General features: G+C 29.6%; 1 protein-coding gene across 3 annotated transcripts in view; it reads right to left on the bottom strand.

Annotated features, from left to right (window-relative positions):
• LOC129913453 (uncharacterized) overlaps positions 1 to 25,648 on the bottom strand; it is a 711,188-nt gene that overhangs the window by 253,975 nt on the left and 431,565 nt on the right. For all 3 annotated transcript variants that reach the window (XM_055992144.1, XM_055992142.1, XM_055992143.1), the window contains exon 3: positions 20,696 to 20,970. In XM_055992144.1, the coding sequence (XP_055848119.1) occupies positions 20,696 to 20,970 (275 nt within the window). The remainder of the gene's footprint in view (positions 1 to 20,695; positions 20,971 to 25,648) is intronic.

Below are 25,648 nucleotides of genomic sequence, written 5' to 3'. Positions count from 1 at the left end.
CTAAACGAGTGAAGTGATTTTCTTCAAACTTGGTAGTTAGCAGTTTTTGGTGATTCCCTAGAGGGGAAATTGAAATTTTTTTTTATGACCAAAAATAACGGTACTTGCCATATAACGGAAATAGAAAAGTTAATTTTTTTCAAAAACGGCTCTAACGATTTTGATTTAAATTTTTGTGTGTAGTACTACACATAAGAGCCAACTTTTAAAATAAAAAAAAATATTTTTTTTACCGTTATTAATGGTACCTGTCATAGAACGGTTTTTTTCGTTTCTGAATATCTTGTACAACATTAACCCGATTTAAATGAAAATTTTTATACAAACGTGTGTAAGTGAAGATAATATTAAGAATTTAGAAAATTTTCAAAAAACGCATTTTTGGATTTTTAAAAAATATTTCAAAATTTTTTTTTGAAAAATCAATTTTTTGAAAACGGATCAATGAAAAATTTTGAAATTTAGTTTTTATGTGTAAATTAATTATTTCTTCAAAATGGCATACCAACTTTTTTTTTGAAAAATGTTAAAAAATTTTTATACATAAAAAATTATTTTTTTAAAAAACGGCTCCTACAATTTTCGAAATTTTTTTTCTAAAAATACCTTTTTATACAAGAAATAAAATGGCATATTTTTTTTTTTTTTTAAGATAATTTAAAATGGAGTTTAATTAATTATAAAAACAGATTTAATTTTTTTATACTACTTATGAAATTCCTTCAAAATATCAAATTTTAAATTTCTTGAATAAAAAGCTTTAACATTATAGTTACTTTAAGCATAAGAGCAAGTACGTGCGACCCCAGTCGTGCAATTTATTTTTTAATGCAGATATTTTTCAGTTGCAATAAAAATTTTTTCCGTTTGAACAAATATTTATTAAAACAAATGGATTAAAAAAATTATTTTTTCAGTGACAGAACATTTTTTGGTTTTGTTTAGATTAAACTTGTACGGTCACTATGGCGAATGTGTAATATTTTTTTTAGAAGTCACTGTCCCTAAAGCTTTACATAAAACCTGACCTGGCTATTAGGTTTCATAACGTCACAACAAATTTAATACAACACCCTCTAGAAAACTTCCCCTGCTCATGTCTACGCTACTGACAACTGCTTCAAAGCAATTAAACCTATGTTGAAAAACGACAACGCACGGTTAATATTGCACCACAGTATAACAACATAAATAGATATAGCTGTCAAAATATATAATTTTAATGAAATATGGAAATGATTATTATGTCGAGTAGATACAATGAAAAGCAGTCGATGACGCTGATGATGATGGAAAACTTGGTTCTTGTGGTTCACGGAGGTAAAGGTTATTATGATGTTCTCGTTTCAAGATGAATATTCCAAGGATAAGGTTTATTGCAGTTGAATAATTTTATAATGAAATTAACATAATTATAGTGTTATATTGCTGATTTTTAATTATATATGCACTTGGTTTTTTTCAACCGTAAAAACAATCATTTTTTAAACTTATGGCAGGGGAAATGCAAAAAATTAAAAAATACGACGGAAAAATTCCGTTTTGTATAAGACTTTGTGGCAGAGTATCTAATCATTGCTAAGAGAGGTCCAATTTCATATAGCTAATAAATTGCAAAAAAAATTGGATATAAAAAAAAAAAAACAAAACTCGACTGCCTTTTGAAATTTTCGATGTCGTAGTTCTAATAAGATAATGATTTTAAGACTTTAAGCCGCTATAATCCGCTATTAATTGATTAGGTGGTGCTCGCATAAAAAAACACATGAAATGCATGAATTAAAATACTTGATTTAAAAGTTAATTTTCATTCTTGATTGATTGACATGAAGTTCTTTGAACATCTTATTAACTTGATGGGGGTGAAATTATTAATTTTTATTTTTTAATCGTTATATGCTAGATTAATCCAATCCATTTCTGTAGTGACCACTTAGCAATTCAATTAATAAAAGTACCTGCGTTTATAGTTCAAGCTAATTGGAAGAATTTCAGTTATCTATTTCCATTGTTGTTTCCTAGGTAATGTCATAAGAATACTTCTGAAGATTTTTATTAAACGCCTGTTAAGTTTTTCCATCAAAATTGTAAACATTGCACTTCAACACTTCAAAATTTTTCAGAGATAAATCGAGAAATCTTATGTTATGACCAAGATCATCACCAAAGTATATTTTAAATCAACAAATTTTGTTTGAAAGTCTCCTTTGTTGTTGCTTATGTTGCTATTTTGTGCAGAAACTATGCATCATTTTCCGCAAAACAACCCGATTTTCTTTTTTTATAAAAGAGAAGCAGAAAACTTGACAAGAAGCATTGTGTGTTTATGTTAAAAAAGGAAACTCCTTATTTCCTTAAAGAGTAAAATAAAACCACTGAAGCTTATGTAAGTTTGAAGTTGTGGTTTTGTATTTCCACAACAAAATAAAAATAAAAATGTTAAAAAAGAATAAGAGACTTTCACACTCGGAATGTTTTATATTCCACAATTTTTGCACAGAGCCAGCTCACGTAAATCAAAAAATAAGCAAACTTTAGGGCGCTATATTTGAGGAAGGAGGAGTTGCTGAATTTGTAATTGATACAATGACAAGTTATATACATTGACACAGCAAAACGTTTGAAACGGAGAAATAAAGCAGATGTATTACTCCTTATGCAAATAAGGACAAAGAATTCAAAAAGTTCTAAAAAATAATTTTGGTGAAAGGGTGTTTTTTTGATGGGTTGAATTATGTGTGAGAAAGATATCATAACAGCTGACTTAAATTTTATTAATTTTTAAAACTTGGTGAAAATGTTTTGGTTGGTATAAGAATTAAGAATCTATAAAGAATACAAAATTATCTTGAGTGAAATGGTGAAATGAAATCTATCAATTTTTTTCACGTGAAAGGGTGTTTTTTTTTACGTGTAGAGAAAATATGGGTATATTTGAAAAAGTGTGCAATACTAGAGTAATATTAGTGGTACCCTATTGAAATTCAGCAACTATGTTACTTTTAAGATTAGAAACAAGAATCTAAAGTGTCTATAAAAATATTATGATCAAAAGGGTGTTTTTTTGAGCGAAAATAAAAACGATAGGTCACCCTAATGAAATTTGGTAAAAAAATTGAATTTGGGATGCAAAGCAAGAATTAAGAGTTTTCATAAAAAAAATATTGGTGAAAGGGTGTTTTTTTTTTCGAAGAGACAGTAAACTCTGTAATTGGTCCCAGAAAGCTGTTTTATCCTTTTTTCTTCAAAATGGCTCAAAATTGGTGAAAAACTTCAATTTAAACTTTTCAAAGCCGTTTTTGCCAATGAAATGACTGGACTAATAGAATAATGCCTAGTTTTTATATTCCAGGCAAGATCGTCCGACTGCAGCATAACGAAAATTAATTGGGTCTAAATGGATTTTTTTTTTGCAGGAAATTACTGAGTGTAATACAATGTCTAGGTACGGAGCTTTGATTTTATATATTTTTCTCTCCTTATGCTGTCGAATAAGGGCGGTAAAATTAAATCATACACCAAACTCTAAATCAATTTCCTCTATATCATCATTATCTATAAAGATGTGTTTTTTTAACCAAAAATTTGACAACCATTCAAAAAAGTACAAGGCGCCAATCTACCGCAGCCGTCACCGCTACCATATTACAGCTCCATTCATACCACACCACGATTATTTGGAGTGACTTTGAATACGCGACAGCTAAGATGAACAGCAGAGACAACAGAACAAAAAAAAAAAAGAAGAACCTTCAACGATTTGAATATTATAATTAAATGCAAATACGAAGAGGCAAACCTACCACACCATATTTATACAAAAAAAAATACACTCATATCATTATGTAAGTATTATATTCATTCATTCCTTGTATTTTTCTTAGGTTTTTATTTTTTTTTTTTTAAATTTGTAATATTTTTACTCTCTCTCTCTCTCTCTTTGTGTGAAAGATGATGATGATGTCCTTCATCATCGTTTCACAATTCAAAACAAACACACGACAGGATGTTTGGTTGATATTTGTTCAACAATAACTTTTACAACCTTTAACGAAAATAAAGAAAAGAAACAAAATGAAGAAGAAAAATTGTGTGCCAGGATGAAGTGATATCAAAAACAGGGAATCTTCAGAAAGAACAAAATGCATTTTTTTTCTTCTTATTTTTACATATAATATGGTTTGGTTATTGAAATGAGTCCTTGTGCTAACGTTTCAAATTTTAAACTCATGTGGGTCTATTTATGTAAGCCAAGAAAAAATCAAAAAATATAAAGGCTTTATAGCATGTTATGGAATAGAGGAAGCTCTCTTGTACACATCCGTTCGTGTTGCAGCAGCCTTCAAAAAAAGAAAATGTGTAAGACGGTTTCCAGGATGTATTTTTATTCATCGCCTGGTAATTAGAGATTACACAGATGATTCACTATTATAATGTCGAATAATAGTGCCAACTCGGTGTAGTCTTTTCTTCATTGTCTGCATGTAAGATGGAAAAATGTGATGCTTGTGTATGGGTGTATATAAAAATGGATTCGTAATTCAAAGGTAAGTATATTGCAAAAGATATCTTGCTTATTTTCCTTTTTCTTATTTTCTTTTTAAATTTTTGCATATATCAAAAGTTAAAAGCATCTACAAATAATGTATCCTTGAAATTAAATATTCTGAAGAATCCTTTGATCTGAATGTATGGATTTTATAAGTTTTCCTTTTACATAATATTTATTTCATTGTAAAGAATTGTAATTTCTGACTAAAACATATTAATGTAAGGCCATTGAGAAATGCATACAATTTAGCAAAATATTTTATGAATTTGTAATGATAAATAAAGACTTAAGATAGGAATTGGATATATTTATTTTCATCTTGGCTAAGGAGAAAACCCAAAATGCCGTTCCGGTTCCCATATATGTATAATATGTAAGCAAATGTGGGTATAGTTGCATTTTGCAGTTAAGAGAATGATAATTTGGAAAGAGGATAAAAACCTTAAGAAATTAAATACTATGCCTTCCTAAGCAGCGTTGCAAGAAACATTTTCTTATATGCATTTGCCTGCCATTACAAATTAAAAAAAATTTATTGCAAATAAAATAAAATGCACTACTGGGTCATAAAAGCTTGCTCTAAGACTTAAAGTTTACTTGAAAACTTTTTATACATACATACATATTAACATTTTGGTACATATGAAAAGAAATAATTGAAAAAAAAAACAATAAATTCTTTCTTAAAATGAAAAAACAAATTCTTAAATGAAATCCAAAAAATGTATGCAGTTTCTTTAATTAAGATGCAATTTTTGAAAAAAAAATATTCAAAATCATAAGAGCCGTTTTTTCACTAATTTTTATACCTAAATGATTTTTAGAAAAAAAAAAACTCTAAAATAAAGCTGATATAGCATTTTGTTGTAATTACATATTAACACAAAAAAAAAAAAAAAACAAATAAATTTTGATTTTTTCAAAATTTTATTTTCGATTTCAATTCCATAAACTTATCCTATCGCAAGTAAAAATTTCTGCATTGTAATAAAATAAGACCTACAATTGTATAGGTACTTGATAAAAGGCCGTGATAATTCTTTTGTATCAATAACAATAACAATGGTCGGAAAAAGTATTTTGACAAAATGAACATTTTTCTAACTGATGAGAATAATCTGTAACGGTTAAACATAAAGTAACCGTAACAGCTTCTGGAACAAACTTGACCAAAATTTTACGGAGCTTCAACAGTTCCTTTACGTTTCCCGGATCATTTAGATAGAAATTTGTGAGAATGTGGTCCATAAAACTTTGTTTTTGAATGAAAGAAGCATACCAATATGTTCCTTTGAGAATTCAGTTTTTTTCAATGTTTGCTTTATGAGGTTTGCTTTTTGCATTTTCAAATTCAGACTTTTTGGAGTCAATCCCCGATTTAAAGTGAATTCTTCAAAATGCGTCTATTTTTTTAGTGCATTTTTTTTCATTTTTTGACCATTTATGGCAAATTTTGAATATTATAATTGTATAATTATACATATATTTGTGTTTTCATATTTGGTAATTTTTAGTTTCCCGTGATAAATTCAGTTCTCCGCAGATTTTTTAACAGACACACCGAAATTATGTCTTGCAACAGAAGATGCTTGCAATTTCAATGCTAAGTTGAGTCGTTTTGCCCAATTTCTTACAAATGATTGTCTTAGCTAGTCTGTCAGTTTATACGTACTTGAAACACTTAAAATGCATTACCTTACCTTACCAACGTTGAAAAAAACGTTTGTCAAAATACTTTTTTCTCTCAAAAATTCGTACTTTTTATACAAAAAATGCAGTCTCGAACCATAATACCAACTATATGACTGACATTGACCATCATAAGATTCACCATAATATACTTAATAAATAACCGTCAACTTCCTTACTTTATGTTTAACCGTTACAGATTATTCTCATCAGTTAGAAAAATGTTCATTTTGTCAAAATGAAAAAAACTGTTGTACTTACGTCACCAAAGACTGAAGAATACGATTATTTTTCGATACTTTATGCATTTTTGACAACATTGCTTTCAACACTCTAACCATTGAGAACTCTGTCAAAAACTGCCACATTTAAAAAACTACTTTTACATAAACGAGAAGGCCATTGAGCTGCCATGCCGGGGCCAGAGGCAAAACTATTCGTTTTTCTCTTATAACCAAGTTAGTCATCAAAAGAAAGGTCTTTTAACCTAAGCTCTAACTGAAAACGAAAAGTTTCATTATGACACCTGCGGACCAAAGCCACGAAAAAAGTTTTGGTTTATATGAGTTATACGGGCCTATAAAAAAAATTATAAATTTAGTTTTTTAAGATTTTAGAAAAGAATTCAAGGGGTACCCTTTGCCGAAGTATTTTATCAAATTAACTCGAAATTCATGGAAGAGGCATCAAGAGAAAGGCCTTTTTTCCTTAAGGTCTGGTTTTGAGTATTTTGCATTTGAAAAAATACTCATTGAGGGCGATATTAATTAAGAGAAATGTACATAGGTATGTACATATCTAAGCTTCATTCATAAATGAATATTTTCTACATAGTTTCTTGTATGCCCTGGAGAACTGCATCGGATACTCTTGGTTGGTATTTTTTTCACGAAACTAAAATAAAATAAAATAAAATTATGCTTAGAAACAAAAAAAACGACTTTAATGATTTTCAATTTCTTTTTCTGAAATAATTTTTTTTTTTAGATTAATCCAACCCTGAATTTAAGCTGCTATTAAAAAAACATCTCTCCTTGTTTGCATTTGTTATGATTTTTTTTTTTCTTAGAAGCTATCAGAAATTAAAATATTTCAAACCTTATTAAAAAAAAAAAACACGTATTTTTAAGGATCTTATCGATTCATTGAAACTTATTAAAGAGACCAACTAAATCTCGCTACCTATCTACTTTCTTTAAATACCTACCATTCAACATGTCCTGGGTATATTTGCGAATTTAATAATTATTCAATTGCGTTTTTAATTTTTCATCTTGTTTGTTTACGTGTCATTGAACATAAGTCGATTAAACGATTAAAGTACCTAACAGGATTATTGCGATTCATTTGCTTTTGAATAATAATGTCATGACAAGGACTTATATACTAAATATGAAGGTATGAGTTCTCAATGAAATGCTTCTTTACAACAAAAGAGAAAATATATGAAATAATAATATTCCTCATCGTCATTACCTATTTATAGAAATTATTATGAGAGATTATTCATCGATTCCTTTCACTAAACCATCTCGATGCTATTAAACCAAAACTATATCTTTTATACAAAACCATCAGGTAATAATCACAGTCATGAACATAATAATACAACATATAGTTTATTCTCTACTTCCAAGACAAACATAAGTGCTTTGGTGCTCGAGAACATTTTCATGTAATCAATTATATGAGATGACTTAGCACACGTGTTAACCTAGGTACGATTTGTTATTCCTATTAGCACCATCTTCACATTCACACTATTTGCAATTTCATTGCACGTTGTATTTCCTGAATAAGAATTACTGGTGTAGCAAAATGGATGCAAACAATAATATGAAGAAAATAATTTATGATAAGTGGTCTAGTTTGTAGTTATTATTACGGTAAGCTGAATGGAACACTCACCAATAATGATCAGAATAAAATAAAATATATTAATACAAGATTGTTCGAATAAGTTGTGACAAAAAACTAGCCAATCAAGCTGGACATTTATTGGACAAAATTTGGAGAAGACTGAAAATCGGTTTAGATATTTGATTGATAAAAACTCGAAAATAACTGGTTTAAGCATATATTTACATATAAGTACCTTAGCGTCCTTTGTTTTGGCGACCACTCGCATTTCAAAATTTTTATTGAACGAAAAATTCCTCAAAATGTGAGCCCTTAAAATATTAAAACAAAATTAAGCACTCCTCCACGTATACCTATAACATAAAATTAAATGCTGAAGTTGTAGTATACATTCAATTTCCAAAAAGTTGTATTTTTGAATTTTTGGGATTATCTAAATTTTTTATTACTTGCTCTATAGAGCAAGTATTGGTTTCGTGTAGAAAAAAAAAAATCGACAACAAAAATCGAAACCAACATTACGATGATGGAGAAGATCAAAAAAGTGGTTTTCGTCATGCCGTCCGTCGATCTGTGCGTCTGTGCGTCCATCTGTACATCGAGCTAGGGCCTAAACGGATGGATGGATTTGCTTGAAACTTTGTACACATGATTTTTACGTAATTCCCTAGACCTGTTTTTTTTATTTTTTTAATATCTCCATTTTAACGCATACCTCCCATATAACGTTATTGTATTGCAAATTTCTCGAAAACGGCTCTAACGATTTCGATCAAATTTGGTGTGCGGAATACTCTTATTGATTCTAACAAAACTGCGTTTTTAGTTTTTCTAAAAAATGCGGAGAACGGAAATATGGCGTTGCCGTTGACATATTGACATATTTTTTAAGTTCATATATTTAATTAAAGCATTAGTTATTTTATTTAAAATTTACAGAGATCATTAAGTATAAAATGTAAAAAAAAAATATTTTTAAAAACATTTTTGAAAAAAATAATTTTAATTTAATTTTCAAACTTAAGATTTTTTTTTTTTTGATTTTTGTTCTACAAAATCTTAAATTTCCAATAGATATTTAAGATAAAGATACTGTGAACTACAAGAGCAAGTACGTGCGACTCAGTAGTGCATTTTATTTTTTGTCGGTTTTTTAAGATGAAAATTCACATTAAAATGAAATGAAATGCAACTTAAACAGAATTTAAGTGAATTCCACTTATTTTTTAAGGTGGTGGGATTTAAGATGGGCATCATCTTATTTTAAGGTGCTCTTTTTACTTGCGATATAGGTACTATATATCAAGTTATGCATTCGTACAAAAAAAAAGTTGAGATAACATTTTTCCATGACATTACGATGGTAGAGAATGCCAAAAAAGTGGGTCCCGGAAGCAGCGTTGCCACTTTGCTGCAATTGCAGTAGATCTACTGCATTTCTTACAAAAAATAAATCTACTGCCACTTAATCAAATCTACTGCACTTCTTCAAATCGAATTCCAAGCGTTTAAATAACATAATAAACCAATTCCTTTCTAATATGTAGTATTGAAATCTACAAAATCTGCTCTTAACTCAAAACCAGCTCTAAAAAGCTGCAAAGCACCAACATTAACACTGTTTAAAGTTTTTTCGGCCCAACAGATAGAGCCTGGATTAAAATAATAAAATAAAAAATAATAAGATAAAAAATCTAAAAGGAAGTACAAATGTTAATTTAAATTCTGTACATGAGTTTGGTTGTAATAAGAAAAGTATTCTGACTCTTAGTTCAACATACGGGTATTTTGATTGTTAAATAAAATCTACTGCGAATTTTTTTAATCTACTGCATTTTTTTTATGCAAATTTTGTTTGTAAGTGGCAACACTGCCCGGAAGTTCGTCTGTCTGTCTGTCTGTATTCATATATAGCATTTAAAAAATTTAAATATAGGTAAGCCAAATTTAAAATTTCGAAAAAAAATAATTTTTGGATTTTTAAAAAAATTTTGAAAATTTTTTTTGATAAATCAAAATCTCAAAAACGGGACGTTGAATTTTTTTGAAATTTTGTTTTTAGATGTTGATTAGTGATTTCTACAAAATGGCATACCAATTTTATTTTAAAATTTTTTTTCCAAAAAATTATTTATAAAAAAATTAGTTTTTTAAAAAACGGCTCTAACGATTTTGAAAATTTTTTTTCTAAAAATGCATCTTAATATATTTATCAAAACTGCATACTTGTTTTGGAAGGCAATTTTATTTCAGATTTTATTTTATTTTTTTGAAAAAACGAATTTTATTTTTTTTTATATTTTTTTTTGTACCCATATAGTAGGTACCTACATTTTCCAAATTTCTATATAAAAAGTTTTAAAAATTTGAGCAACTTGAACTCTAAGAGCAAGTTAGTTGTGCATTTATATGCTACTTCACAAAAAGTTTCGGATTTGAAAAAAACGGTTGTATGGCAGGTACCGTTAATAATGATTTTCAAAAAAAAAATTTTTCATTAAAAGATAGACCGTGTCTTTAAAGTTACATTTGAATTTAAAAAATAAATCATTGGAGCCGTTTCTGAGCAATTTCAACTTTACTAAAATCGGTATATGACAAGTACCTACCGTTATTTTTGGTCCAAAAAAATTAATTCCAAAAACCATTCTGGAGAGTCCCCAAAAAATGCTACATACCAAGTTTGAAGTCAATCGGCCCATCCGTTTAGGCTGTAGCTCCTTATACAGACAGACAGACAGACAGACAGACGGACTTCCGGGACCCACTTTTTTGGCATTCTCTACCATCGTAATGTCATGGAAAAATGTTATCTCAACTTTTTTTTTTTTGTACGAATGCATAACTTGATATATAGTACCTATATCGCAAGTAACCTAATATTTTGATTACCTACTTTACTTCTTTAAATTCATAAATGTACTTTTTTTTTACAAAATTTTATCAAAATCTTACTATTTTCGTTGAAGAAAAATCATAATGCTGTTTTTGCAATTTTTTAAAAATATTTTTGAATACTTTTGCCGGAAATCGTAAAATCAAATGGTTTTCTCATCTCCCCCACTTTGTTCGATCCCTTCCCAACTGCTGACCATCTTTTGATTGATTTGTATGTATTTTTTGTATGTTTATTAATATTGGCACTGGTCTAATACCTATAACAAATAAAGAGTAAGAAAAGCGAACTTGAGAATCGGCAAAATTTTGGCATTAATAAAGTAAATAAGAACTAAATTGCAGTAAAGCAGATTTGTATGTGACAGTGGAGTGTAGGTAGGTACCTATTGTATGTTGACAAAGACTTTTAACCAACAAAAATCGATTCGACTTTAATGCCACTATTTTAATTTAATATCAAAGGCTTAAAAATTATGAAAATATTCCTTCAAATATATCAATTGCACTTTTGTATGTATTTGTTTAAATCGAGCTTAAAACAGAAAAATTTTAAACTTGATATTCATAAACATAGTTTTTTTTTTAGATAGTAGATACATGTTTGTGGATTAGTTTGGCTTTGATGACAATATTTCTATGTCATATTAATTAATGTGTGAACTTGTTATGATATACATATACATTTATCATTGTTTTAATTGTATCCGACACATGGAAAATATTGAAACAAGCGTAGGTATTTATCAAAATCTTCAATATCTATAAAATATTCCCTTGTTTTATCCATTTTAGATTTTTTTAATTGATTAGATATTCGAGTGTGGGTGATTTAGCCCCCCCCCCCCCCCCCCCCTTTTATCAAATCATCACTGTCTCTGGTATAGCGACATTATTATTCCTCACTATTCTAAATTTAAAATCATATTTCAAAAATTATTATTATTAATTATACGTTGTTTGTGAGTTGTGTCATTTAGCTAAACTAACATCATTGCAAATGATGTTTGTATTCCCATCCTGACTTATCCTCAAATATATACACATAAAATTCGAAATACTATTTTCTGTCAGACAACTAGAGGAGTTATATGTATATGTATATACAACAAATTGAAACTTCCATTTATGCAAATCATATAAAGGGATTTATATAATATGAGTGTTTATGTGAGCCACAACATGGCAATGTTATGGCTCAATAAATTTTGTAAAATTAATATGAATATACTATACCTACAATTCAAGAGATACAATTTTGTAATAAATGTTGAAATCTACATATATAAATTTATTTTATAAATTGTTGATATTTTTTCATCACATTTTATATATACAGTAAAACCCGGATAAGTACCTCACCTTAAATGCCCGGTTTTGTTAGGCACTAAAGCGGGTAAGTTACTTACAAGAACCCGCTTAAGTGCTCATAGGCACTTATCTCTATATTTACTTAAAAATAAAAAAAAACATGTTTGATTATTAATAACAGAATCTTCACAAACAAAATAACTTTGAAAGTTTAAAATAACTAACTAGTTAGTTTCTACTTTTAGTAGAATTTTTGAATCTTAAAGCGCTTTAGCAAATGAAGTTTTTCTTACTGCTGAAACTTGTTTCAAATGTTTACTTAAAAGAATTTCCTGCAAGTAAATTCAATCATAAGTATTTGAAATAGAACGTAGTTAAGCGGGAAACGCAGTTAAGCGAAAGGTACTTAAAAGATGAGTTTTATATGAAAAAATCCTTAAAATTTTGGTTCTAAAAAACAAAGGCACTTATGCGGGTTAGGCACTTAAGCGAGAGGCACTTATCCGGGTTTTACTGTAGGTATAAAAATTTATATATCTGCATTTTGATGTTGAAGGAAAGATTTTGTTATTTTTAATGTCAAACTATGTGTCTGATGTTGTGCTGTGTGGTGAAATAATTACCATTGGGAATATGCATGACAGTTTGGTAATTATTATAAAAGTTATGAATACTTATAAATGTGTAAATTTTTTTTTGTAACAATGGGTGATGACGCAATTTGAAGTAGAAAAAAAATTCAATAAAAGTTTTTTTTATAGGTATGGATGTGTGTAGGTGGCTAGGCTACATACTTTACGTAATAGAAATAGAAACAAATATAACGACTTTTAATTAAATTGATATAAATGTATGTATCTGCATGTGGTATATTTTAACTTTGAACCTAAATTCTATTTTTGAGTTTTCTGTTTTTAATAAAGAAACCAATTTGGACAGATATCTTGTTTCTAGATATTTTTTGTTTACTAAGTCAGAAGAGGGGTCAGGAATGTAGTTCTGAACCACTTGCTTTATGCAACCGTATATTTGGTTTCTTGTTACAAAAACTTTTCAAGGATATCATTTTTGATGATTGAATGTCCAATATTTTTGCATGTGGGAACATAAAATGTTCATCTTTGACGCAATATTATAACGAAAAATAGTTGTTTCATCAAAGTTGTTTTTCTTTGATTTTTTTTTTTAATAATGGTCCTGATATTCAATTCCAAAGCCTGGAAGGTTTTATCTAGCTTTGTATTGGTTGTGATTGTGAATGATTGGTAAAATGAAATTTATTCGAGTTAAAATTCAAATAGGTATAGTTGTATACATATAAATATAAAAATAATATTCTTTCCAAAACAAAAGTTTTTGAAATTGGTTTAGATTGAAGAGAAAATTAACTAGAGTGCGTGAAGCGACAAGTTTTTAATCCATTTTTTGAATAATTCAGTTTTCGTGTTGTGACGAAGCGTCACAACTTAGTTTTTCATTTTCAACAAACGAATGAAAATTGTATAAATAATTATACACAATTCGCGTATCAACAATGCCTACACAGGGTAGGCCAAGTGACGTAGCTGCACCACCAGAAACACAAAAACAAAAGAAACAAAGACAGTACGAGTTGTCGTAGGCGACAATCGTCATCCCCATCCTACATAAAAAAAATGAATTTTAGTTTTCATGAAATTTTAACGTTTAACTGTGTTACACTTCACAGTAAGTTTCACCCGCCGATATCATATGAGGAAGCAAAAATTATCACAAAATCGTCAATCTTGCGATTCTCTGTTTCCAAGTACCTATTCATTTAGTGTATAGACACAGTCACAGAGCCAAGTAGATAATAGACCCAGAAAAAGACCTGGCAATTAGGGGCAGCTCTTTCTTGATCGTCATTTTCTTGAATTTTTGGTCCTAAGGCCGTGTTTTCAAATAATTAATTTAGAGAAAGGAATTTAACTTCAATTTTAAATCTGGTCGAGGCATTGAGAAAAAAATCTCAGCTGAAATTTCAAAACATGAATGAAGGTCAATTATTCTTCGAATTCAAGATATAAATAAAGTTTATCAAAGTAATTTTGACTAATTTTGAAGAATTCCTGATCAAAAATTTGTTAGATTATGCTAAATTAACCGTTATACCCCAAAGCACCGTTACAACCACTAGATGAGAAAGGTTTTTTGGAAAAGATCATAATAAAATAAGTTAAGAAAAATAGTTTTGTTGAAAAATTATTTTTTTAGAATAAATTTTTGTAAATAAATTTTCTGAAAGTTTAATTTTGAAATCTACTTCCGAAATTTTGGATCTACTTCACTTTTTTTTCAAATTTGCTTCGAAATTTTGAAACTGAAATCTGAACCCTGGCCGTGTGTGAATTGCGTTAAATAGTTAAATTCGTGTAAAATTTTTGACACTATTGAGGTGAATAAAAAATTTTCAAAAATTTATTGGGCTCCGGGACCTGGTTAAATTTGAGTTAAATTTTTTTTGCAGATGGTTTTGTTTTGTTTTTTTTTTTTTTATTAAAGAGGAGTATCATGGCAGAAAAAAGGCAGACAAAATTTTAAACAATAAATTCTTTTTTTGAAATTATTTTGTTCACCTCAATAGTGTCAAAAATTTAACACAGTAGCTAGTTGTATTAGGGAATCAGAAATCAACACTAACAAATTATCTCCACATTTTGGGGACATAAGGGTTTCCATTGGGATTCCCACAGACTACTCCTTTGAGCTTCTCGTTGGACATAGGTTCTCCTGCCGAGTTCCACCCAGACTTCTATCGTTATTGTGGGGACATAGGATTCCATTCGGATTCCAAAGACTTCTTCTTTGAGTTTCCTAGCTCATTGGACATAATTTCTCCTAGCGAGTTCCGTCCAGATCCTCTCCAGGTTGTGTACTGGGGACATAAGGGTTTCCATTAGGATCCCACAGACTACTCCTTCGAGCTTCTCGTTAGACATATGTAGGTTCTCCTGCCGAGTTCCGACCAGACTTTTCTCCGTATTTTTGGGACATAGGATTCCATTCAGATTCCGAAGACTTTTCCTTTGAGTTCCTTAGCTCATTGGACATAGGTTCTCATAGTGAGTTCCGGACAGACTTCTCTCCGGATTGCGTGCCGGGGACACGAATTATATGAAATAACTTGTTAGACATAAAGATCAAAATATCGATGTAAATTAGTAATAAGCAAGAACAATAAATAAAACCGATTGAAGAAAGTAAGGATAAAAAAGGCTGTTTCCTTGAGTTTGGAACTTTCAAAACCCCAGCTTTGTTGCTTCTTTGGGAAGAATCCTGGAACCCCCCCTGAGCTTACCTCAGCATAAGCAAAAAAGTATCACAGTGTAAACGGAGTCCAAACTCCGCTGCAATATCTACTTGTTGATCGTTTTCAAGTGCGGATAAATAACGTGTGTTTTTATTTACTTTTCTTCATTTACATTTTTGTTTTGTTTTTTTTTTTTTTTTTAATTATTAGGGGTATAATAAGAAACCGTAGAAACCGTAGAATGTTCTATCGGTCGAAATGAGCTGTCAAAATTTGTATGGGAAAAATATTCTGCAAATCATAGAATTTTATCTCACAAATTTGAAGCAGAAACCGTAAAAATAAATCTGATAAACTTTGGGTGTGTTCAATCACCTTTCGGATATACTATCTGGGATACCCGTATCTGGAATATGTTTTTGAACGCGATTTATGTCTTATTATTCAGATAATCACAAATAAAATATGTTAATATTGAAAAGAGAATATTATTTTATTTGAGCAAATTACATTTTTTTACTGTTGCATAGTATTTGCAAAATTAGCTTGACTTTATTTTTTTAATTGAACAAATTTTGTAAGTTCAATTTGACGTTTAAAAAACAGCTGTTTGTTTCCCTTGTTTACGCAATTATTTTCATTTTAACCTTTTGTGGAATTTTCTATTTTTCTACAAAAGTAGAAAATTATCTCGTTACGTGGATACCCTTATTATTTAATGGCTGAAACGCATTTACCTACTATTTCTTATTATTCGTGACCGGATATTCTACAAATTCCTTATTTTTGTTGAACTTAACCTAACAGATACAGAAGATTCTAACATCTAACCTAATGTATATACAAACTTGTTTCCGAATTCGAATAAGTTCAACCTTTTAAATAACTAAGAAAAAAAATCAAGTTTGACCGTAAATTCAACATGTTCCTGTTTTTTTCATCTGGGACTTCTTTAAAGACCACATAAAAGTCACCCTACTTTTTTGGTAGAAATTTTTTGCTTCGTCTCCGTTAAGAAGATGTCGTCTTTATATTTATGCAACCTTTGACAGCTGGTATGTGGTTTTTTGGTTCCTTTTTTTTTTATGGTCGTAGACGGAATCCTTAAGTGGACTTATAATTTAAAAGCGGTGATTCACGTTAACATTCACATTTTTATCTGAGAGCTTAATTTTTTTTTTGCTGGTGAAAGAAGGACAATTTATGTTTTAGCAGGTGATTTAGTTATTTGTGTCACTTTTTTTTTTTTTGTTCTGGTCAAAGTGGTATCACAAAATAAATGGTATAGGCTGTCTGTGTGAGAGGAGTGAAAAAAAAGAGCTTTGAATTTATTTACATTAACTTAATGTTACCTGACATTAATTTTAGGAAATTGCTTAGATCAAGAAAGTTATGATTTAGGTTGATTTAGTTGTTGTTATCTAAATGAGGCTAAAACGCAAATTGGCTTTTGTTTTAAGGAATGGTGTTACTTATATACTTAAATGAGGAAAGTTTTAATTTTTTTTTTTTTTTCAAATGTATGTAATGTATAACAATAGTAATTTTAATTAGCTGGGTAAAGGAGAAAATTGTTCATGCAAAATATTGGCAGTGACCATTTTTAAATGATAAAAGTAAATAATATAAAGTAAAATTAATGTTTCAAAAGGTTTAAATCTGCAAGAAAGGTGTTGCATATCAAGACACACCGAAAGAAAAAATTGATAATAACAGCTATCAAATTAACATTTTTCAGTGACAAAAGTCGTCCAACAATTAAAATATCAATTTTGATATTTTATCATATCATTTTGACATTTTTTAATTTCAGGTGGGATAGTGAAAATTTCACTTTGACAATTAAAATATCTTTTTGACATTTTTTTAAGTTTAAGTGGATAGTGAAAATTTCGCTTTGACAACTAAAATATCAATGTTGACTAGATTTTACGTTTAAGTTTATTATAATGAAACCTATTTCTTCCCTTTTCATTTTTATTATTTTTATTATTTTAAGAATTTTCTTTCTTTTTTCAAAACATTACTGAAAGGGAATATTCTTTACAAAATAGCGTGATATAATTGTTTTGTTATTTTCTCCCAAACAATGTGAAGTAAAATCTTAGTGCCGATCAAATTTTCTCAGTAAATCATACATTTTACTTCGAAAAAACACAAGGCGCCTTTAAATTAGTGCACATTAAAAATTTTTTATTTAATATTTTTCAATAATTTGGAATGAGAAATTGATATGAAAAAATGATAGTAAAATATCAAAAAAAATTTCCAAAATGTGACATTTAAATATCATCCTGATAATAAAAATGTTGTTTTAACATTTTAAATATCATAAAACACATTTTATAGAGCATTTTAGGCTGATATTTAAAAAATGTTAATTTGATATTTAAAAAATGTTAAATTGATATTGTTTTTTTTTTTTCGGTGCACAATCAAGAAACCAACATAGTTTCTGTTTAGTTCTAATTTTGAGATAACGTTAGGATTCGAATAATATTCGAGAATTCAGTTTTCAATGGTTAATAGTCAACACCAACAGTGATTATGATCAAGAGCATAATGAACCAATTCGTGGTACAAATCGCGTACAAAATCAACAAAACACAATTTGACGCCGCGGATCGTACAGTTTCAACGTTGGCTTCCTTTAAATTTTTAATGACAATAACTCAAAAACATTTTCTGAACCACATCAGTTCCAGCTACCCCAACGTTTGATTAATTAAAAAAGTATATGCCAGTTCATAAGAGGGACAAAAAATAAGCAAAAAGAGAAAACTCTTCTGATTTCTCACATTTAAATATTGAAGAGGACACAACATCGAAAAAGAGAAGTACCTACGTCCGACCCAGTTGTGCATTTTGTTTTTTTAAGAAACTGTATAGTGTTTTTTTTTTTGCTTAAATTTCCTTCAACTTTTTTTTTAATTTTATCAATTCAATTAAATTTTTACTAAAAATAAAATAGATTTTTTAAGAACCTTAAAAAGAACCAGCTTGGTTAATTTTTCAACTAATTTAATCAACTTTCTGTGAATGGCGGTTTTGAAATTTTTTATTTCATTAGGTAATTAATCAGAAAATTAACAAATTAGACCTGACTTAATGGTTTAAAATCAAGAATAAGAGATAGGTATCAATACCTTATTTTTTGGCACTTTATACGAATTTCGTCTGATTGTGATATCAGACGTGACCCCTTTTTTTGCGACCTTCTCGAATTTGCCAGCGGCCACACTGGTGTGTGCTATCAACAAATACAATTAGGTAGATACCTACTTGATATCAGCTGTGAACACGGAAATAGAATTTATTGCAGATATCAAATCTAGCAAAAAAGTTTCAAATCAATTACAAGTTAAGACCTCCGCTCAATGTTACGTGAAAGCGCTTATGGAAAATTCATAGCGTGTCCCGAAATGGCGAACATCTGATCCAAAAAAAAACACTAACATCAAATCGTTCGTGAACCAGCATGAGAAAAACAAAACGAATACTAAAAAGTTCGACGAGCATGTTCGTTGTTCGTCTTTCAAACTAACCGAACATACTTGAAGAAAGCTGCAAATTTCTGCTTAAGTTGTAAAACCTTTCAATAAATTTTATCTGCCCTCCAAGAAAAAATAAATGAAAAGTTCGTTGTTAACAAGAAGTTCTTCTTTGAATACGCCCCAGGTTTTTAATGAAGATCGAAATTCTAAAGCAATTATTCATTTTTATGAAGAATAATTTATTAACCCTCTGTCGGCACACGGGTGCGAATTTGACAGGACAAAAATTAAAAGTAGTCACAGAAAAGTGTCTTTATAAGGGTGAAAATACATTTTTTGGGAATTGTGAATAAAGTATTCGAATTCCTCGGAAAATTCTACATCAATTTCATACATGATTTTATATAAAATAGTGAGACCGAAAAAAATTCTAGCGCCATAAAAAAGTATAAACCAAATTCGCAAAAAAGAGGTGTGCCTACAGAGGGTTAAATACCTTTTGCTCAACGGTTTATTAAAATTTAAAAGAAAACATAATGTAAGAATTGAGTCAGAAATCTTGGTATTTTGTACCCCGTTTTCTCTGAAAAATGTTCCTAATTTTCTAATCTCCTATGTACCTGCATACATATAAGTTCAAAAACCCATCTTTAGTTGGGGATATAATAAACTTAAACTTGATTTAGCCTACTTCATAATACTTCATTAGTCTTTAAGTACAAATTAAAAGATGAACTTCATTATGCACTATAAACAACACACACAATTTGGATAAATTGATATAAATCGCTACTTAACTTAAAACAATATAATATAATGCCTTAAAACCTCCCTTTTTTTAGCAATTGGGTTTTAGTTTTAGGAAAAAGGGTAACATAGAACAACATCTAAAACCTATAACACTGGACAACATACACTGACCCCTTTTGTGTAATACACAAGAGGGTTGTTGTAATTGAACAAAAGTGTTGACCTGATTTGCATTTAATAAAATTGATTATATTCGTTCAACTAAATTATTTGACTCTTCGATCTATAAACAAAGTTTCGTTTATGTAAATTTTAACACAAGGGTATCTACGGCATCATCTAATTCAAATATCCTACCCTCATAAAATGCCAGTCAGATGGTACCTACATTGTGGTATTGGTTGGTTCTGTGTGTAGGAGGCCAATATTCCAATGAAGCCATCGAAATATACCAAACTCTTCAACCCAATATTCTGCAAACCAACCTATACCTACTTATACATATATATTCTGCACAACGTGCTATCGCGATGATACATAAGGTATCGGCAGGACGCGATCGACAATAAATAAATTTTCTTGCAAATTGGATACACAAACTGTCGTCACGTAATTGGTGTTTGTAATTCACATTTATCAGCATTACATCGATGTCTGGGATGTGGATGCTTCATGGCTGCTTGTATCCAAACACACAACCCACGAGCAGAAGCACATCCATGCAAAATTCAATTGATTCGGTTTTTATGTGCCGTTTTTACATTTTACAACTTCAAAATTTTCTGCCGTACCTACCCGTACCCGAACCGAACCCCATATAACCTCCAACAACCCTCTAAAGTCCGGTTAATGTTAAAAACACAATTTACGTACCTGAAGGGCATTGGGCCACATGCAATTCTCCGGACTGTTGGTATCTCCATCCTGGTGTTGCTCCTGTTCGGTGACAGTGGTGGTTGTAGAAGTGCTATTGGTATTTGTAACTATAGCTAGACCAATAGCGTTAGCGATAGCACCAACATAACGATTCGCTGGAACAACTTGTGTAGGCGAGCCAAATGTCGAACCGCGTAGCAAATACTTTGATTTCGATCGTATTTGCGTTGGGTGATTATCTGTGGGGCAGAGTTCATCGATTGCGATACCATCTGTAAATAGAAAATAGAAATGTTTCAATGAACTTATCAAAAGGTATATAGGTTCAATTACGTAGTATTTGAATGATTTATTTATTTTAAATAAAAAAAAAAACAAGAATGAAAAAGCAAAGGATATTCGAAGAAAATCAGTCGTCAGGTTTTTTTTTCAATTGTTTTCAACGATTTTCAGTACAGTTGAAATATTGGAGTAAATCTATAGAAAAGGGTGATTTTTAAGTGTTTCGTTTTTAGTTTTCAAAACGAACATAGAAAAATTGCAGAATTGTATTTGATACAGGAAATGAGGTTCATGTATACCTCAACTAAGATTTTAGTGGTTCAAACGTGAAGTCTTATTTAGAGTCAGTTTTTAAAGTATATTGTCTTGTATGTCGCTTATAAAACGAGCTAGACTTTCTTTTAAGGCTGCAATCGCTTGCTTACCAAAATATAGTCTTAAGTCCTTAAATTGAGCGATTGAAGAAAAACTCACTTGCACACAACGATTTTCTTTAGTTCTTGCCCATGATGAAATGGTAGTTTTAGCTTACAATACCTCGAAAACGCCCTAACAAAACTGTAGGATACTTTTCTCTTATATTTGCATACAATTATGGGCGATTTAAATAAAGGACAACGAAAATTGAAAACAAAATTAAAGAAAATTTCTTAAATTGAAAATCAAATTTGATCGATTGATGCTGAGAGTCAGTTTGATGATAATAAAATTGGTATTTGGAGCACGAAAAAAATTGGAGTAAGTTGAAGATTCCCACACGCATTGATTATTGAGACGAAAACTAAATTTATTGCATTGGTATTGTATTGAAAACAAAAAACTAAGTTGTAATCAAAACTACCATTACTATGCTGCATTTTTCATATTTTGAATATTTTTCTCACAAACGGTTCTAAGGATTTTAAATTAAATAAGAATTCATGAATGGGTCGCACCTACTTGCTCTTGAAATTCAAAGCACTTATACATATCTGTGGCCACAAGCCTTAACCGCCTAAGTCGAGATAGGAAAACGAGGAATTAACGATTTTATATTGCCTCCCTAGGGTAAACCAGCGCTCGCATAATTTATCTCTAAAAAATCCTATCTCGACTTAGGCGGTTAAGGCTTGTGGCCACAGATATATGCAATTATGCATATTAGTTAACTTATAGAATATAGATTATAATAACTACTGTCTCCAAATAAATTAAAAAAATTGATTTTGATGATATTTTTTTTTGGACTTCTCCATCATCGTAATTTTGGTTTTGACTAAAACCTCAAATTTATACTTTTTTTTAACCATTACTAAAGATACCTCTAATACAACTGTTGTCTTTATATCTTACTACCTCGCAAACTTGTGAGTCGATTTTAATTTTTAACCAAAATTTTCAAAAAAAAAAACATTTTTCGATCTTTTTTTTAATATTTTTATTTTTTTTTTTTTTCGAAAAACCGACTTTTGAAAATACATAGGTTAGTGGATTTTCGTGTCGATTAAAAATTTCTTTAGAGCTGCATTTTTATTATTTTTATCTTTTAAATGACTGCAACGATTTTAATTTTTTTTTTTTCTAAAATTTTGATTGTATCTACGAGAAATTAAATGGCATACATTGCTTATTAGAGGTCAAAAGCTTTCAAATTATCAACAAAAACAGTCAAAATCACGTTTGTTTGCATTTTATAAAGGTAATTTATGTATTTCTAAGACAGAGGCCAATAGAATATTTCTGACTTCGGATTCGTGGCCAAAATGTTGTTCACCAGTGTTATATTACCAAGCTTATAAAAAAATATGAAGGATACATTTTATGGTATTTCGCAATAAAATGCATTAAGAAACTCATTTAGGTATGAACGATATTTTTGTTGGATGAAAACGTTGTTCAATATCTTTGACTACGTGCTAAAAAAAGCCGAAGCGTTTAAGACGAAACCCGTTTCTCTTGTCCAGACAATTTATTTCTAAAGTATTCTATACACAATACCCTATATAGAGATATAGAATTGTGAGCCAAACTGAAAATAAATTTTTTCATACATTATAGCCGTATTTTGTGGTATATCGGTATTTTACTGATTAAACAACAACAAACGGTTATTATTTTTAATTATTTTAAGTAATAATTTGTTGTTCAAGAGTGAAAAATGTTCACTGTAACTAGAGCCATAGGCGGATACAGGGGGGGGGCACGGGGGCACGTGCCCCCCCCAGAACTTAAAGTTCATACTTAAAGGAAATCAAACTATAAGAGTTTTTAAAATATATGAATAATAACAGAAAGAACTTGAGTGAAACTCTTGTCTATTTCTGGCTGAAAATGCGAATTTTATTGTTTGTTGCATCCCTTTCCAATGAAAAGCTCCACCTCACAAATAAATAAACGGCTATTTGTTGGGTACACACGAATTTTTTTTCGATTTAAGAAAAGGTGAATTTTCAAAGTGATTTTGGTGAAAAATTTTGATATGGACATCGAATGACATTGAATGATATTCTAAAAAAAAAAATAATTGTATATGCAACTCTATTTTTTCATACGGAGGGGTTAAAAAATTTGAACTTTTCTCGTTGTTTTTTTTAACATTAGTGTTTTCAAATTAGCGGAACACGCCACAACATTGCATAAACTATATATTATAGAACTGCTGGATATGTAGAACAAACTTGCATTTTAGAAGTTTGCCCAAGTTTGCACCCCGAAAACAAAGACCCCTGGAAAAAAACTCCTCAAAAGCGACCCTTACTTATAGATTTTTATAAATATTATTTTATTGAGAAAATTTCTCCAGGGATACCTTTAAGAATATGTAAAAAAAATAGTGTTTAAAATTTCAAAAGAATCGGTGCAGTAGTTTTGAGGAGCACCGGCGTTGATAACATTAGTTGTGGGGATAACGATTTAAAGTTTTGAACTCTGGACTAAAAGACTAAAACGTTCCTAAGGGAAGTATTAAAATACTCAGAACTTGGTCAATTTGGCTGCAAGAGACCTACAATTTGAACACAATATTCTTGAGATATAAAACAATTTAACCCCTTGTAGCCCCATGTGACATTTCTGTAACAAACCGAAAAAGATTGCATAAAAGCTCTACAAACTATTTTTTTTCTTTTGAAGCTTCTAATATAATCTTTAAGTATTGCTTTATCGAAATAGTACCTACTTCAAATTTCTAATAAATAGCAATAATAGTTTTTAATTGACAGTTAATGTTGAAAGTTGGGCTTTTTTTGAAAATAAGCTAATTTGTGTAAAAACTACGAAATTCAGAAAAAAAAGTTTTCATTAGTTTATTTTATTTTATTTTATTTTTGGATTTTAGGAAAGTGCCTAAAAATTAATATTAGATAGTTTTTTGCCTGAATTTTTGCATTTTTATATAAAAATAAATTATTTAAACTTTTTTTTACTCCCTAAATATCAAAATAACTAAGTAAATAATGACTTTATTGAATTTTTAAAAAATACGTGTTTTATTAAAGATAAAGGCCATTCGATTGACTTATTAATTTTTAAATTTACGACCTTGGGTTACAAAAGGTTAATGCAAATAAAAAAAAAAACAAAACTGGGTTTCCCAGCAAAAAAGTATGATTCAGTTTTTTTTGTTATTCTTAGGAACTTTAATATTTATTAGATTGAAGTCTTTAGTATTTGACTAAAAACTACTAGATCATTAACTAATATTATAATTATGTCCATAATATTACAAAATTTTATACAAAATCAATTAAAAAACATCAACATTTTTTTTTTCAAAATTTCATCTTTAAAACTTAATTTCTCAAAAACTATTTGATGAAACAACTTAAGTCAAAAAATAAAATAAAGAATAGATTACTAACTTTAATATATCACAGGATTGTAAGTGCATTTTCAGATACTTCACTTAATTTCTAACTGTTATTGCCTTTTTTTTTGCCAATCCATCCCTTGTGCCCCCCCCAGAAAAAAATCCTGGATCCGCCCCTGACTAGAGCTGTAGCAAATCGTATGTATTCGTTACTAAAATGCAGGTATTCAGTAACGAGTAACGAAACGTTACTTTCTAAACAGTATCGTTACTCGTATGTTTCGTTACTGGGTACTGAAGTAACGAAACATACGAAACAAACGAAACATACGAGTAACGACGCGATTCCAATTTCAATACTAAATGAGATGCGAAACAAATTGATACACACTATTTGTCGCATTTCGCATCTCGCATCTCGTATCCGTATCGTTACCGTAGTCATATAATGCTAACTCCAGATAATTATCTGAAGTTCACTTTTGTCTCGATAAAAACATTATTGCCAAGGATCAATAAATCGTTGTGTTATCTATAATTTATATAGAAATATCAAGAGAGACGTTTTGGTATTTACTCAATGTGGCCAAAATATGCCCGTGCGCAACCAATGTGTTTATGGCTTTGGTGTTAATGGTCTTGATATGTAGCTTAATAATGTACAAAATGATTTTGGTTTTTCAAAAAATTTGTTCATTTTCAACAAAAAAAAAAGCAGAGAAAACGAGGTTTGAAAATCACTATCAAAGAAAAAATAAATGAAAAATTGTTCGACATGGTTGTATTAACCCTAGTTTACGGATTGGGGTTCGTGCGAACCAAGTTTGGTTATTGCATTATTTTGCGTGTTGTAAACTAGGGTTAAAGTGTTAATATTCCGA

Source organism: Episyrphus balteatus, chromosome 3, assembly GCF_945859705.1.
Source record: "Episyrphus balteatus chromosome 3, idEpiBalt1.1, whole genome shotgun sequence".
Classification (NCBI taxonomy): Eukaryota; Metazoa; Arthropoda; class Insecta; order Diptera; family Syrphidae; genus Episyrphus; species Episyrphus balteatus.
Note: the sequence above shows the minus strand (reverse complement) of the source record. Positions and strands in the feature narration are given on the sequence as shown.